Source organism: Sus scrofa, chromosome 6 (genome assembly GCF_054392235.1).
Source record: "Sus scrofa isolate SSC_HxYL_T2T_F1_AM1 chromosome 6, Sscrofa_HxYL_maternal_Yorkshire_Landrace_v2.0, whole genome shotgun sequence".
In the NCBI taxonomy this organism is placed as follows: Eukaryota; Metazoa; Chordata; class Mammalia; order Artiodactyla; family Suidae; genus Sus; species Sus scrofa.
The window spans coordinates 74,918,747-74,935,068 of record NC_139388.1 but is presented as its reverse complement, the minus strand read 5'-3'; the positions used below and the strand labels follow the sequence as shown (position 1 = coordinate 74,935,068).

At 43.2% G+C, this 16,322-nt stretch overlaps 1 protein-coding gene across 7 annotated transcripts in view; it reads right to left on the bottom strand.

The window, feature by feature from the left end:
- UBE4B (ubiquitination factor E4B) overlaps positions 1 to 16,322 on the bottom strand; it is a 115,320-nt gene that overhangs the window by 55,333 nt on the left and 43,665 nt on the right. For 6 of the 7 annotated variants that reach the window (XR_014807046.1, XM_021095311.2, XM_084962765.1 and 3 more), the window contains 3 exons: positions 8,882 to 9,017; positions 3,219 to 3,306; positions 1,887 to 2,031 (listed from right to left, as the gene is read on the bottom strand). Coding sequence is in view for 6 of the 7 variants with exons in the window: in XM_021095311.2 (XP_020950970.1) it covers positions 1,887 to 2,031; positions 3,219 to 3,306; positions 8,882 to 9,017 (369 nt within the window). In the remaining variant the exon portion in view is untranslated. Of the gene's footprint in view, positions 1 to 1,886; positions 2,032 to 3,218; positions 3,307 to 8,881; positions 9,767 to 12,152; positions 12,995 to 16,322 lie in introns of those variants that run through there. The other variant, XM_084962766.1, reaches the window with a different exon arrangement.

The following is a 16,322-nucleotide window of genomic DNA, read 5'->3' as shown; positions in this document are numbered from 1 at the left end:
TTCAGAGTATTTTACGAAGGGTCTACTATTTAGTCACCACCTGACTTACTGGAGCAGATTCTGTTTTCTAGCTTCCTTCTTATTCTTTGTAGCTCCCACGTATTTTACTATAGGTCTTTATGTGTGTGTGTATGTCTGTGTATCTATATACTTTTTCTCTTTTTTTTTTTTTTTTCCTTTTTTGGCTGCCCTGTAGCATATGGAGTTCCTGAGCCACAGATCTGTGGTTGAGCCACAGCTTCGACCTACAAAATATATATATTTTTTCTTGGCTGCACCAGTGGCATGCAGCAGAAGTTCCTGGGCCAGGGATGGAAACCGTGCCGCAGCTCCCATGCCATAGCAGTGACAACACCAGATCTTTAACCTGCTGAGCCACCAGGGAATTCTGAGATAGATTTTAACTATTATTAAATAAATAAAATGTCTAACCCATGTAACTATCTCACCTGGTTTGTTTTTTAAAAAATTATCACTTACATGTGGCATTTTGATTCCTGGCCTGGAACTTCCACATGCCATAGGCATAGCCAAAAAAAAAAAATTACCACTTGGAGTTCCCGTTGTGGCAGAGCAGAAACAAATCTGACTTCGAACCATGAGGTTAAGTCCCCTCGCTCAGTGGGTTAAGGATCTAGCGTTGCCATGAGCTGTGGTGTAGGCTGCAGACGTGGCTCAGATCTGGCGTTGCTATGGCTGTAGCAGAGGCCGGCAGCTATAGCTCCAATTAGACCCCTAGCCTGGGAACCTCCATATGCCACAGGTGCCTTTAAAAAAAAAAAAAAAAAAAAAAATTACCACGTATATATGTACCAGATAGATTTGAGAATCTTAAGATTTACAAAGTTCCCGTTGTGGCTCAGCGGTTAACAAATCTGACTAGCGTCCATGAGGATGCAGGTTCGAATCTCTGGCCTTGCTCAGTGGGTAAGGATCCAGCATTGCCACGAACTGTGGTGTAGGTCACAGATACGGCTTGGATCCCACATTGCTGTGGCTGTGGTGTAGGCTGGCAGCTACAGCTTCAATTGGACCACTAGCCTGGGAACCTCCATACGCCTCAGGTGCGGCCCTAAAAAGACAAAATAAAATAAAATAAATAAAATACATCTACTGGGGGATTGTTAAGGTGGGGGGGGCAGGAGGGGAATATGTCCATGAGCAACCCAGAGAAAAACTGCTGCCATCAGGGAGGTTAGACCCTATTGATAGGCAAGAGAACACCCCGGGGGGCACCCCTCCTACCTCTGCTGTATTCTACCACATCTGCTGGAGAGAAAAGTGAGGGTTCCATAATGCTGGCCTCCTGCTAAGAGTTTTATTACTTTGTTACAAGTATGGTTTGGTGTAGCTTCTTAAAACTGAATCCTGTAGGAGTTTCCATTGTGGCTCAACAGGTTAAGAATCCGACTAGGATCCATGAGGATGCAGGTTTGATCCCTGGCTTCACTCAGTGGGTTAAGGATCTGGCATTGCCGTGAGGTGTGGCAGAGGTTGCAGACATGGCTCTAATCCTGCGTTGCTGTGGCTGTGGTGCAGGCTGGCATCAGCAGCTCTGATTGGACCCCTAGCCTGGGAACTTCTATATGCTGCAGGTGCAGCTGTGAAAAAAACAAAAAATTAGTTCCCTGGTGGCCTAGTGCTTAAGGATCCAACGTTGTCACTGCTATGGCTCAGGTTTGATTCCTGGCCCAGAAACTTCCAGATGCTAAGAGGGTGGCCAAAAAAAAAAAACAGAAACCCAAACCAAACAAAGCACAACAACAACAACAAAAAACCCCCAAAGCAAGATAGAATAAATGTGGACAGAGGAGAAAGACAAAGGAGTTCCCACTCTGGCTTTCCATTAGGAACTCTGAAATCAGTGAGCTGGGCCTGCCGCCTACCTTCTTTTGGGTTCTGCTTAAACTGTGCCGAAAGAGAGGAAAGGAAGATGACATCTCTGTCCCGGTCCTTCCAGGAGACACGCAAGATCTTACAGACCAGCTGTAAGGCCTGTTCTTCAGATACTTCAGAACCCGATGAAGGCTCCTTGTGAAGAAGAAGATTTGGGGGTTAATTCCACGTAGTGGGAGGTCTGAGTAGACTTTCACAGAAATACCTAATTCTGGTTTAATTCATTTACTAATGCGGATATTTTAGAAATCCATAAAACTATTCACTCATTCATTTGGGGTGAACAGTCACTTCTTTCCCTTCTACTGGGCGGGTGTACAGAGCTGCAGGGTCACTATCAGGAGGTGCCACGGTAGACACGTGGTAAAGGATGTGCATATACTTCACGGGTTTACGTTTCTGAACGCTAGAAGACCAGGCTGGCAGTCTAGATATACAAGCACTTTTTTTCAAGAAAATTTTCCAGACTGTAGTGTTCCTCACTGCTTTTCCTTCACAGATACAATACCACGAATGAAAGAACCGCATAAACATTCAGAGACTATACAAAATAAAGCACGGCACCACCAGGAGGCACATATGCTGCTGAACGCTAACAACCTACTGAATACACAGTGATGCAATTACTCTCCCTGTACCAGTTCGACACACACATAAAACCCTTTTTCTTAATATAGGGAACTAAAGTTCAGATGGCAACAAAATATAAAAACCTCTTGTTTTCAAAGGGCTTCTACTTGCTGCAGGACCCCACCTCTCCTTGCTTCAATCCCCGGTCATTAATTAACCTCAGAACACTGCCAAAGATGTGGTGACCTACTTACTTAAGCAATCAAAGACCCACAGAAAAAACTCAGTTAGCTCTAAATTAAGTACTATCATTTACTGATAAAACATGGACCTGAAAGAATGAGAACTGAAGGACTTTTACCAGATAAAAGGACTGAGTTGAGAGAGGTCCTGCTACTCAATATCCTGTGCTAACCTTTATGGGAAAAGAATCTTAAAGTGAATGGACGTATGTACATGTATAATGGAATCACTCTGTTGCACAGCAGAAATTAACATATGATAAATCAACTATACTTTAATAACACTTTAAAAAATGAAAAAAAAAAAAAAAGTAAGGACTGCGTTATCCTTTCCTTAATAAGGGCAATCAAGGCTTTCCCTCAAAAGAAAAAACACCCCATCACCTCAATAGGACCTGCTGGTGTGAGCCAGCCCTTTCTGAACAGGCTCAGAGACGAAGGACATGGGGCAGTGCTCACGTACATTACCTGTAGCGACAGACGGAAGCAAGGGCTTCATCTCTTACCAACCTTATCGCTGAGGCTCCTCTTTTCTCTTCGATCATTTTCATCCACCTCCATGTTTTCAATTCCTGAATCCACATCCACCTGGGACAGGCTTTAATTATAAAAGAAACATCAATCTTTGACCTTTTCCATATCCACCCCATGCCACAGCTGCTGGCTGAGCAAGAGTTTTAAAATCTCGATCAAAATCAGGAAAAGCAAAATTCTACCACACTCGTTGAAAATTTTTTTCCCCCGTTGTGTTCTAAGGCTCACTTGCAAAAACAAAAATTAGGAGATGTGGCTATGCATACTATTTTTTAAATGAGATATGATCAGTCAGAGCCTGATTACAAACTCTGGTTGAGTACATGTATTATTTCCCCCACATTAAATAAGCAATTCTTCCAGCACCATGTATTGAAAAGATCAGCCTTTTTCCACCAATATAAAATCACCTATGTCATATGTCCTATTGTCACATATGTCCGGGTCTCTCTGGATACTAATTTCTGTCCCATTAGATAACCTGCCTGGCCCGGTGCCAATACCCTCTTATCATACTTAGGAAAACTTGACAATAAGCCTTGGGATCTGCTAGGTCAATGCCGCTACCTTGTTCCTCTAGCTCAGAAGAATGGTGCCCATTTGTGGGTCATTTCCCCCATCCCACCCCTGACTCACTTAAGAATCAGCTTGACAAGTTCCTTAAAAATCCTGCTGGGATTGTGACTAGAATTTTACTGACTCGGAGATCAAATCGGGGAGAAATGACATCATTACAGTCTTGACCCATCCATGGACCACGCACCTCTCTCCAAGTAATTAAGAAGTTATAGTGAACTTTTATAATTTTTTGCTGTAAATCGTCTACCTCATTTGCTAAATGCATCCCTAGGTACCATGTATCTTTAAATAAAAGTCTGAAAGGCACCTTTGTAAGAATTAAGTTTTTGAATTTTTTGTTGCTAGTACATAGTCCTGGAACTGATTTCCGATACAGGCCTCTGACAAGTACCTTGTTTGTGTACATACGGGGCTTACTAGGTAGATAACCACTTCGTCTCCAAATAATAACTGCTCTGTTTCTTCCACTCCAACCCTAACTTGTTTCCCTGCACTGGGCAGGATCCCACGTTGAATAGAAGCAGAAACAGCGGTCAACTGTGTTCTTACTCCCGATTTTCAAGAGAACGTTTCTAATTTCTCACCACTGAGTACGAGAGGGGCTGCAGTTTTTTTGGCAGGTGTCCTCTATCAGTCAGAATAAGAGGCTATATGCTGCGGAAACACATACAGCCTGCGATCTCAGAGGCTTAACACTATGAGGGTTTATTTCTCGCTTACGCCAAGTCTGATGAGCGTGAAGCATCCTTACTCCATCTTTAATCTATGCCATCTGCAATACACAGCCTCCAAGGTCACTGGAGCGAGAGAAGAGAGGGATGGAGGAGGAACATCGGCTCGACGGCCTTCACCTACAAGTGCCACATGTCACTTCCACTCACAGGGCTACTGGACAGAACTAGTTACGTGGCCCCAATCTAACTGCAAAGGACACTGGAAATGCAGGGGAGCATATGCAATATTTGGGGCGCTCTGTCTCTGCCCTACTGTCGGTTTGAGGATGCACCTTTCTGTCTCCTGCTTGCTCAGGTTGTTATCATGAATCGACATTGAATTTTACCAAAGTTTGGCAGCCGCCAGGATCATATGGCTTTTCTATTTTTAATAGATAAGGTGGAGAATACTATTTCTAGGTTTTTTTATGTTAATGCATCCCTGTGTTCCTAAGATAAACCCAACATGGTCAAGTTACATTATTTTTTTAACTAAACTTTTAATGGAAACATACGGAAATGTGCATAGATGATATGGGTTTGGCTAAATAAAGTGTCACAGTGGAAACACAGTAATGTGATCAGTACCAGGATTAAGAAAGGACATTACTAGCGGCCCAAAGGTCCTCCCTTAACGACACTTTGAATCACTATTGTGCTGGCCCATGGGAAGCCCTATCCTGGCACCCACTGATGTTTGGTCTGCTTTTCATGTGCTGCAGTATTTGATCTGTCAATATCTTAAGGTTTTTGCAAATATGTTGACAGGTGTGATGACTGTGTCCTTAATTTTCTTCGTTTACATTATTGTCTGCTTTCGTATATCAAGGTCATATTGTATACAAAAATTGAGTTGGTAAGTTTAAAAATTATCTGGAAAAATGTGTGTAAAGATGGAATGGTGGAATTAACAATAAAATCATGAGTAAAGTGCTTCCTTTGGAAAATTTCAAAATACTGGTTCCATTTATTTTACTTTTTTGTTTATCTGTTTTGTCTCTCTGTCTTTATAGGGCCGCACCCACGACATATGCAGGTTCCCAGGCTAGGGGTCTAATTGGAGCTGTTGCTACTGGCCTACACCAGAGCCACAGCAATGCTAGATCTGAGCCGCGTCTGCAACCTACACCACAGCTCACGGCAACGCCCAATCCTCGACCCACTGAGCGAGGCCAGGGATTGAACCAGCAACCTAGTGGTTCCTGGTCAGACTCATTAACCACTGAGCCACGACGGAAACTCCTATTTTGCATTTTTTTTTGATTATTCAGGTTCTCTCTTCTTGAGTAAATTTTGGAAGAATTATGTTTTTCTAGGAATCTGATTTTCACCCAAATTTTCAAATGCATTTGCATTCTGCATATTTATATTTTTCACAGAATCCTCTTTTTCATTAACAAGTACTACTGAGTGCCTGTTCTCTGCAGGCATCACTCCAGGTGTCTGAGAAGCCACCAAACAAGAGAGACCAAAAAAAAAAAAAAAAAGAAAAAAAATCTGAGTTGTGAAACTTCTGTTCCAGTTAGAGGAAGAAAGATAATAAACCATAAACATAACACAAAAACATTTGTTTCTGGGGCACAGAGGAAACAAATCCGACTAGGAACCATGAGGTTGTAGGTTCGATCCCTGGCCTTGCCAGGGGGTTAAGGATCTGGCATTGCCATGAGCTGGGTGTAGGTTGCAAATGCGGCTCGGATCTGGCGTTGCTGTGGCTGTGGTGTAGGCCCCGCAGCTATAGCTGTTTGGACCCCTAACTTGGGAACCTCCATATGCTGCAGGTGTGGCCCTAAAAAGGAAAAAAAAAAACATAATACATAAGCAAAGTATACGGTATAATGATAAATGCTATGGAAAAAGAAGGAAAAAAGAGCAGAAAAAAGGCAATTGAGAGGGCAAGGCTCTCTCTTTTGAATGGGGTGAGACCCTCTCTGAAATGCTATCTGGGCAGAAATGCGAAGGTAGCCACGTACACATGAGGTGAAAGGTATTCTAAGAAAAGGGGTTTTATTTCCAATAACTCTTTACATTCCATTTGTACTTTTTTCACTTTTAATATATTCTATATAACACTATATTCTCTAAGGACCACTTAAGTGCCAACACACACGTGATGATATGAAATACATGTTATTGTTTAGTTCTAGATACTTCCAAATTCCGATCATGAATTCTTTGACCTATTATTTGAGGCATGCTGTTTCTAAAATACCCAAATTTTGATTGGGTTTTAAATTTTTTTTATTTTATTTTTTGTCTCTTTAGGGCTAGATCCACAGCATATGGAGGTTCCCAGACTAGGGGTCAAATCAGAGCTGTAGCTGCCGGCCTACACCACAGCCACAGCAACGCCAGATCTGAGCCTTGACTGCTACCTACACCACAGCTCAGCAACACTGGATCCTTAACCCACTGAGTGAGGCCAGGGATCGAACCCGAAACCTCATGGTTCCTAGTCAGATTCATTTCTGCCATGTCACGATGGAAACTCCCTTTTCTTTTTTTTCAATCTCTCTCTAACCTAATGTTTCAGGTATGCCTTCTATAATCAGGAATACATTGGGTTCTGTTTTGTTTTTAATCCAACCTATGCCTTCTCCCCGTGATTTACTGTGATTATGGACATATTATCATTTCTTGTAACCATCTTATTTTGTACTATTTGTCCCTTTGTTAAAGTTTGTGTTTCTTTCTTCCCTTTCTTTGAATTGACTTCAATCCCATCACCTCCCCAACTTCATTCTTTATTTTTTTCCTGGAGTTCCCATCCTGGCTCAGCAGAATCTGACTAGTAACCATGAGGACACAGGTTCGATCCCTGGCCTTGTTCAGTGGGTTAAGGATCCGGCCTTGCCGTGAGCTGTGTGTGGTGTAGGGTGCAGAGGTGGGTCGGATCCTGCATTGCTGTGGCTGTGGTGTAGGCCGGCAGCTACAGCTCCAATTTGACCCCTAGCCTGGGAATCGCCATATGCTGCGGGTGTGGCCCTAAAAAGACAAAAAAAAAAAAAAAAAAAAAGTGTATTTTTTTCCCTTTAATGGTTTGAAAATACACTCCTGCTGGTCTTTCAGTGGTAACCCTAGAAGTTTTATCAAACATTTTTACATTTTTTTATTTAATTTTATTTATTATTATTTTTTTGTCTGTGCCCTCAGTGTTTGCAAGTTCCGGGGCCGGGGATAGAACCTGCACCACAGCATCAACCATGCTGGCTCCTTAACTTGCTGAGCCACCAGGGAAGTCCCTTACCAAGTAGTCTTAACTCAAAAGCTAAAGTTGGCCAGTGTCTTCTCCCCGCTCCCAAGGACTCAAGGGACCTGAGAGCTCGCTCTCAGCACCTCCCATCCGGCCTACTTGCTGCTGCAGTTCAGCGTGTGAGAGCGCCCTGATCACCGACTTCTCTCCCCTTTGGGAGCTTACACACTGCTCTTACTGCCTTCTATCATCAGTGCTTAGATTTACCACATACTTATTTTCTTGACTCATCTGTCCTCCCTGCATCTCAGACATGAGTCTTGAGATCATTTTCCTTCTTCTCAAACTGCATCTGTTAAAAGTTGGGATCTTCGGGTGGCAGACCATCAGGGAGCTTTTGTTCGTTTGTTTGTGCTTTTCAGGGCTGCCTCCCATGACATACGGAGGTTCCCAGGCTAGGGGTCAAATCGGGGCTGCAGTTGCCAAGCCTACACCATACCAACACGGGATCCAAGCCACATCTGCGAACCTACACCACAGCTCACGGCAACGCTGGATCCTTAACCCCCTGAGCGAGACCAGGGATCGAACCCGAATCCTCATGGATACCAGTTGGATTCGTTTCCACTGAGCCACAACGGGAAGGTCATTATTTGTTTTTTTAAATCTATAGATGTCTTTATTTCACCCCTGCTCTTCTTCCCTCCTTTTTAGCCATACCCGAGGCACACAGAAGTTCTCAAGGCACACCTGCTACACAGGCACGCCCTGCTCTGGGACACCCCAATCAGCCTGAATTATCTGGCTTGCTGCCTGTATGCCTTTCCAAACTTTTAAAATTTCACCCATCAGTGATCATTGAGGAAATTTTTTAGGGGCGGACATATACGTGGCAACTTCATACAGACATTTTTAAAGACCATTTTTTTAATCACCCGTACCATTATTTCATAAAAGACATTCCCACACCGAAAACATAAAAAGGTACAAAGAACATTTCAGAATAACACAAAGACCTTTCCGTTTTAATCAAGTGAGCTCTCATTTGCAAAGGACTGACATTCGAGACTATTGGACTAGATGCTAAAGGGGACGGAACTTGCCCCTTCCATCAAATCAGCAAAGCAGCTTACTAGAAAAGTGGCTTACTTTACCTTTTCTCACAAGAGACACCATCGATATCCATGCTCTGGGAACGTGAGAGAGACTGAGATTGCGTTTCGAGGCTATTGGAGGGCGAGCTGCTGAGAGAACTGACTCCTTCACTGCTCTGGCTTCGATGGGCTACGCCTAACCAAAGAGACACGGAGTGAGTCTCACGCGAGGTCACACGGACGCTGCTGGCAATGGCCACAGTCGACACACACAACCGGCATTCACACCATCGTGACAGCTGGCAGCTGAGGCAGTCCTATCAGAAGGTTACACTGAAAGCCGAAGTCACATTAAAATCACTGGAACGTTAGCAAGAGGTCATCATTTATCAACGTACATCATGTGAGTCGGGAACAGAGAGACACCTGACACCTGAAACTGCCTCGTCTCCTTCTCGTGCACGAATTCAAACTGTGGTCCCTGAGTCCAAGTTGGTTTCCATGACAGTCTGGAAATCTTTGGGATGGTTTTTGAGATGTATCAAAAATAAGATACATTAATGAATGGGCAGAGAGACACGGAGATGGAGAGAGGCGTGATAAAGAAGTATAGTAAAATGTTAATGGCAGACTTTAGGGGATGGGTGTATAAGTGTTTCCTACAAAATTCCTACTTTGCTGTAGCTTCATAATAAAATGTTGAACACGTGCAAATAGATCCGTCTAAACCATGTCCTTAAATACAGATCAATCCATTTATTGAGTGAACATCTTATCTTGTGATCGTTTGGGGAAAATAAAAAACCTGAAAAAGATCAAGAAAAAAAAAAATCTTTGGGAGTTCCCACTGTGGCTCAGCCATAACAAACCCAACTAGTATCCATGAGGATGCGGATTTAATCCCTGGCTTTGCTCGGTGGGTTAGGGATCTGGCGTTGCCGTGAGCTGTGGTGTAGGTCGCAGACGCAGCTCGGATCCCGTGTTGCTGTGGCTGTGGCGTAGGCCAGCAGCTGTAGCCCTGAATGAGCCCCTAGCCCGGTAGCTTTCATATGTCACAGGTATGGTCCTAAAAAAGGGCCAAAGAAACCCCTTGATATCATCTTTGTTGTGACAGCGCTTACAGTGCAGTGAACCACAGCCAGGCGCATAGCACTATCTTCCAAACCTTGGTTCTCACCGAATTTTAAAAATTACTTTATATCTTCCTTCACACACACAAAGGGCTATCCAGGCATTTTAAAGAACCTAAATATATATATATATATATATATATATATATATATATATATATATATGCTGCTGAAAGGAAAAGGACTCACATGTTTCAACAAAACACCTGCATTATCACTTATGGCTGAAACGAGTCCCTCGTGGCTGGAACTTGAGCCCTCCCAGCGCTGCCCCCTTTCAGGTCCCTCTTCACTGAAGACCACGAAAAACATTTACGCCTTCCTGACGGCAGGTTTTAACATGTACACGTTTATTAAAACTTTCGCAGGACTCAAGAAGGCCAAGAAAAACTCAGTTTTTTCAGTACTCATAAGTAGATTCAAGTAAAATACCAAAAGCAGCTGATATCAGAAGGTTACACTGAAAGCCGAAGTCACAATTCTGAAATTCTGAAACAAGCCTGTAGAGGACAGTAAAACTTCCAGCCACTAATTCAAGGGTAATTCAAAATAAGTTCTCGGTAAGTATTTATTGAAGGAATAAATAACAGCATCAACATTGTCTTTAGGAGAACAGTATTTTAGCTATTACACTGAAAGATCTGACTGTTTTTTTAATAAAATAATAAGGGGTATCAATTAGGCAGCTTTAAATCTCTACCTTATAAAAATCAGTTCTACTGATAGCTACAATAAAGCTGTTTAAAAAACCATACTTCATTTGGAGTGGATAAGCAATGAGATCCTGCTGCAGAGCACAGGACGCTATATATAGTTACCTGTGATGGCATATGAGGAGGATAATGTGAGAAAAACAATGCGTATTGTATATGTATACACACACACACACACACACACGCACACATATATATGTATAACCAGCTCATTTTGCTGTACAGCAAAAATTGACAGAACATTGTAAATCAATTATAATAAACAAAAATAACTATACTTAGAGCATAGTGTACTATGCTCTATAGAATACTACATGTATAATAATTCTATAGTAATAGAGTGCCAGAAGACAGCATACAGTACAATATACTATATCTGCAATATTCTTATAAGACATCAAGGATATCACCTGAATTATTTTTTTCCTGGAGTTCCCTGGTGGCCTAGTGGTTAAGGATCTGGCATTGTTGCTGCTGTGGCTCAGGTTCGGCCCCTGGCCTGGGAACTTCTGCATGCCGCAAGGGTAGACAAAAAACAAAATACAGTGTTTTTTCCCTAAATCCTCCATAGGATCTTCACACGGATGAAGTGGGGCGGGTCTCCCCAGAATTTACTGTGTTACCAGAGTTCCTCAATCTCCATATAGATGGTGTGACCATTTAGAACCTGGAAGGGACCCTACAGCTTTCTTAGAGTTTAAAAGACTGATGGTCACTTTGACTTCATTTCGAGTCAATATAAATTAAGTAAACTCCAATCAAAACAACAGCACAAAGTATCACTTTGTTCCACACATCACAGGGGAGTCTTTCGTTACCTTCACCCTCTCCCACTCCTGACTTGAGAAATCACCGTCAGGGAGACCAGTTTCAAGGAATACAGATTGATCGATGGATTGTCTTCATCTCCATAAAGCTAGAGATTAAAAAATTTTTTTTGATAGGCAAGAAATAGACTTATTAGGATAGGACACTTGTGAGAGATGTGAGCGAGCAGGCAAGGAAGCTCTGCCCCAGGATCCGGTGGGCTACAGTTTGATCCTCCAAGGGGCGTGGGGGTCAGAAAAGCCCGCCTCTTCCTTTCTGCGAGTAACAGCTCCTCCTTAGTCTCCGGTAAGTCGGCAGAAGGGCGGTCCTCAAACTCCTGCCCTTGGTCTGAATCCGAATGCAGGCCTCATCCCACCCACCCCCCCCCCCCCGCCCAACAACCGCAGGTAATTCTCGCACTTGCACCAGTGAGGCAAGCCTGCCTTGTTCTGATGGCTTTTGTGAGCTATTTATTTATTTATTTACTTTTTATTTTATTTTTTTTTTTGTCCTTTTGCTATTTCTTGGGCCGCTCCCGTGGCATATGGAGGTTCCCAGGCTAGGTAGGGGTCCAATTGGAGCTGTAGCCACCGGCCTACGCCAGAGCCACAGCAACGCGGGATCCGAGCCGCGTCTGCAACCTACACCACAGCTCACGGCAACGCCGGATCGTTAACCCACTGAGCAAGGGCAGGGACCGAACCCGCAACCTCATGGTTCCTAGTCGGATTTGTTAACCACTGCGCCACGACGGGAACTCCCTGTGAGCAATTTATTAACTTAAAGTGATCTCCCAATGTCCCCTAAGTGTCCCTCGTTATCCGTGGTCCTCTCTTGGGACTTCTAAAACTACCTGTGCCTCCTCCACCCCTATCATTCCCCCTCCAGGTGTTTTACTCCTTCGTGCTTAAAGGGGACACTGGGCGAGGACCGTTCAGGAACTACTTCCTGCTGAGACAGGGCGAAGGTCTGCCTAGGGATGGAGTGAAACACCTGCTAGCTGTCCCTTTTCCGTTGGGAGGGCTGTAAGCCAATGCCTCTCTGGTTAACGTCATTTTCCCAGCCACCTCAGAGATTAAACAGCGTGTGGTGAAACCAGGAGCACCAGGAGGACCAGCACTTCTATGAGCACCTTTGGGTCCAGGAGCACCGCTGGTACCCATGGGCCAGGGGGACCAGCATTGCCTTTGACACCAGGTTGGCCATCAGCCCCGGGGGGCCAGCGAAGACTGCTAGAGATTAAAGGATTAAAACATAGACATGAGTGAGGGCTCTGATCCTTTTTTAAAGATGAGTAAATCTCTACAAATCCATTTAAAAACAAATCTTCATCCTACTGTACAACAAAGGGAACTACATCCAATCTCTTGTGATGAAACATGATGGAAGATAATATGAGAAAAAGAATGCGTGTGTGTGTGTGTGTGTGTGTGTGTGTGTGTATGACTGGGTCACTTTGCTGTACAGCAGAAAGCAACACAACATTGTAAATCAACTGTACTTCAAAAAATTTTTAGGAGTTCCCGTCATGGCCCAGTGGAAATGAATCTGACTAGGAACCATGAGGTTGCGGGTTCCATCCCTGGCCTCGCTCAGTGGGTTAAGGATCTGGCATTGACGTGAGCTGAGGTGTACGTCACAGATGTGGCTCAGATCTGGTGTGGCTATGGCTCTGATTTGACCCCTAGCCTGGGAACTTCTATATACTGCAGGTGAGGCCCTAAAAAGGAAAAAAACAAAACAAAACAAAACAAAAATTACATTAAATAAAATGAAAACAATAAATAAAAATAAGAGGGTGTATGTAACAAAGAATGGAGAAAACCATGTGTGCTTAATAAAATATGAATTATAAACTTTCAAGATAGCAGTTTTCTAAACTTTTATCTCTAATGTTTGTTAAAGGTAAATTATGAATATCTTTTTACAAAAAGTAAATGAGAAGGATTTTATTTCTGTAAGATCTTCCTCCTAACACCGTAGTATTTCCTGAATGATACTCACTTTTGGGTATAAACTAAACCAAATGACTGCCAACATGGGCCTCAAATTCTCAGTAAAGCTGGGGGGCAAGGTGCCTTTAAATCTCACTCAGTCTTCTTCTTTTGCAGATAAATAATATTGAGATCTATGAAGTCAAGAACTTCCCTAGGTCCTTCAGCAAGTTATAAACAGAACAAAGATTAAAACACACGTCTTTTGACTACAAAGAAAATGCTGCGATTTCCTCTACCCCAAAATGCTGAATGGTTCTTCAATCACAGCTATTTCAGACCAAAGCTAAATGTTTTACACATTCTAAAATTACAAAAATGAAAACCTTATTTATTTTGCTTTTTAGGGCCACCTCCACGGCACATGGAGGTTTCCAGGCTAGGGGTCGAACTGGAGCTACAGCTACCGGCCTACACCACAGCCACAGCAATGGCAGATCCGAGCCGCGTCTGTGACCTTCATCGCAGCTCACGGCAACACTGGATCCTAAACCCACTGAGCAAGGCCAGGGATCGAACCTGCAACCTCATGGATACTAGTCAGATTCGTTTCCGCTGTGCCACAATGGGAACTCCACAAAAAGAAAATGTATTAGTGGAAGTTCCCTTGTGGCGCACAGAGTTAAGGATCCACCATAGCTGCTGCAGCTGTAGTGCAAGCCAAAACTGTAGCTAAGGTTTGAACCCTGGCCTGAGCGCTTACACATGCCACAGGAGCAGGAAAATTAATAAATAAACAAATAAGTAAAAGACATAAGTGCTATAAAAGGAATCATTGATTCTCCCACCAATCAAAATTTTAAAGTGTTTTACATAGACCTTGACAATAAGCTTAGCTAAAGGGTTAACATTCATGAAAAATACAAAGTACACATACATTTTATCTGGCCAATACAAACTCCTCCCATCACTAATTATATGAATACATTCTACTCAATAAAGCAGAATGACATACTTGGTCAGCAACTAGTTTCCTGCTGAAACTGTTTGTTGTTGTGAATAAACAAGAGAAATTTCAAACCTGTAAGAAAAACAGTACTATCTAAAATATTGGGAGTTCCCTGCCATCTAGTGGGTTAAGGATCGGCAGTGTTACTACTGTGGCTCTGTTTATAGCTGTGGTGCGGGTTTGATCTCTGGCCCAGCAAACTCCGCATGTGATGGGTGTGGCCAAAAATAAATAAAATAAAAATCAAATAAAACATTGGGACAAAAAAAACCCAATAAAACTCAAATTTTAAAATTGCTCTGGTCTTCATATTTATGAGCTAAAATATTCCTTTCTTTAGTACCAAAAGGGTGATTCATGCAAAGAATCATATACTGGCATCAAAAGACCATGACAGCTCATAGGAGAAATAGCTGATTGTATGATTGGAGCTGAGAAAATACAAGATGACCCTGGAGCATTTTACAAGTGCCGGAAAGACAGTGCTGGAAAAAGTGAAAGGATGGGCATATGTCAACAGAGGGGTCGACCTGAAAGAGCTCCCACCGGTGGTCATGACAGTTGGTTTGTTTTATTTATTCGTTCATTCATTCATTCATTTATTTATTTTGCCTTTTAGGGCTGCACCCGAGGCATATGGAGGTTCAAAAGCTAGGAGTAGAACTGGAGCTGTGGCCGCTGGCCTACACCACAGCCACAACAATGCAGGATCCAAGCTGCATCTGTGAACTACACCACCGCTCATGGCAATGCCAGATCCTTAACCCACTGAGCAAGGCCAGGGATTGATCCTGAATCCTCATGAAGACTAGTTGGATTCGTTTCTGCTGTGCCACAGCGGGAACTCCATGTACTCTTTAAATTTTTATTCATTTATTTTGGGGTTTTTTTTTTGGCCATGCCTATTGCATGTGGAAGTTATAGGCCAGGGATTGAGCCCGAGTCACAGCAGTGACCCGAGCCACTCTGGTGACAATGCTGGATCCTTAACCTACTGAGCCACAAGAGAATTCCTATACTTAAAAAAAACTGTATAAATAAATGATACAGTAATATGGATTATAACTCAAAGTATAAAATAAATATACATGAGTTCATACTGACGTCAGAAAGGATTAAGGAAAAAAAACTGGATGAATGCCCCTCATAAAAGAATTCAAAATATATGTGCTTACTGGTCCCTCCAGGAGGTATAGCTGAATTCCCACTGCTTGAGTGGGCTGGACTTGGAACTCAATTCCAAAGAAGTGAGCCTGGAAAAGGGAAACATCCTAACTTTACAGTGGAGAGACCCAGTGAACACCGGCTCGACCACAGGGTAAGAGTTACCATGACCAGGAATATTCTGTGAAGGGCAGGCCACCTGTGTGACAGTCTTGCCCTGAAACCCAAAACCCCAGTCTAACTACGAGAAAAACACCGGATAAAGCCAGGTTAAGGGACATGCCACAAAGTACTCATCAAAACTGTTAAGATCACGAAAAGCACAGAAAAAAACTGAAAAACTGTCACAGACCAAAGGAGATTAGGGAGACCTGTTTAGTTTGGTCAGCGGTACTGCCCCAAGGATTGTTTTGATAAATGTACCAGATGTTAACATTAGGGGAAAATGGGTACAGGATATAAGGTAATTGGCTATACTATCTGGGCAACTGTTCTTTCTTTTTTTTTTAGGGCCACACCCAAAGGATATGGGCATATGGAAGTTCCCAGACTAGGTAGGGGTCCAATAGGAGCTACAGCCGCCGGCCTGTGCTGGAGCCACAGCAAAGCAGGATCTGAGCTGTGTCTGAGACCTACACCACAGTTCACGGCAACGCCGGATCCTTAACCCACTGAGCGAGGCCAGGGATCAAACCCGTGTCCTCATGGATGTGAGTTGGGTTCGTTAACCGCTGAGCCACGACA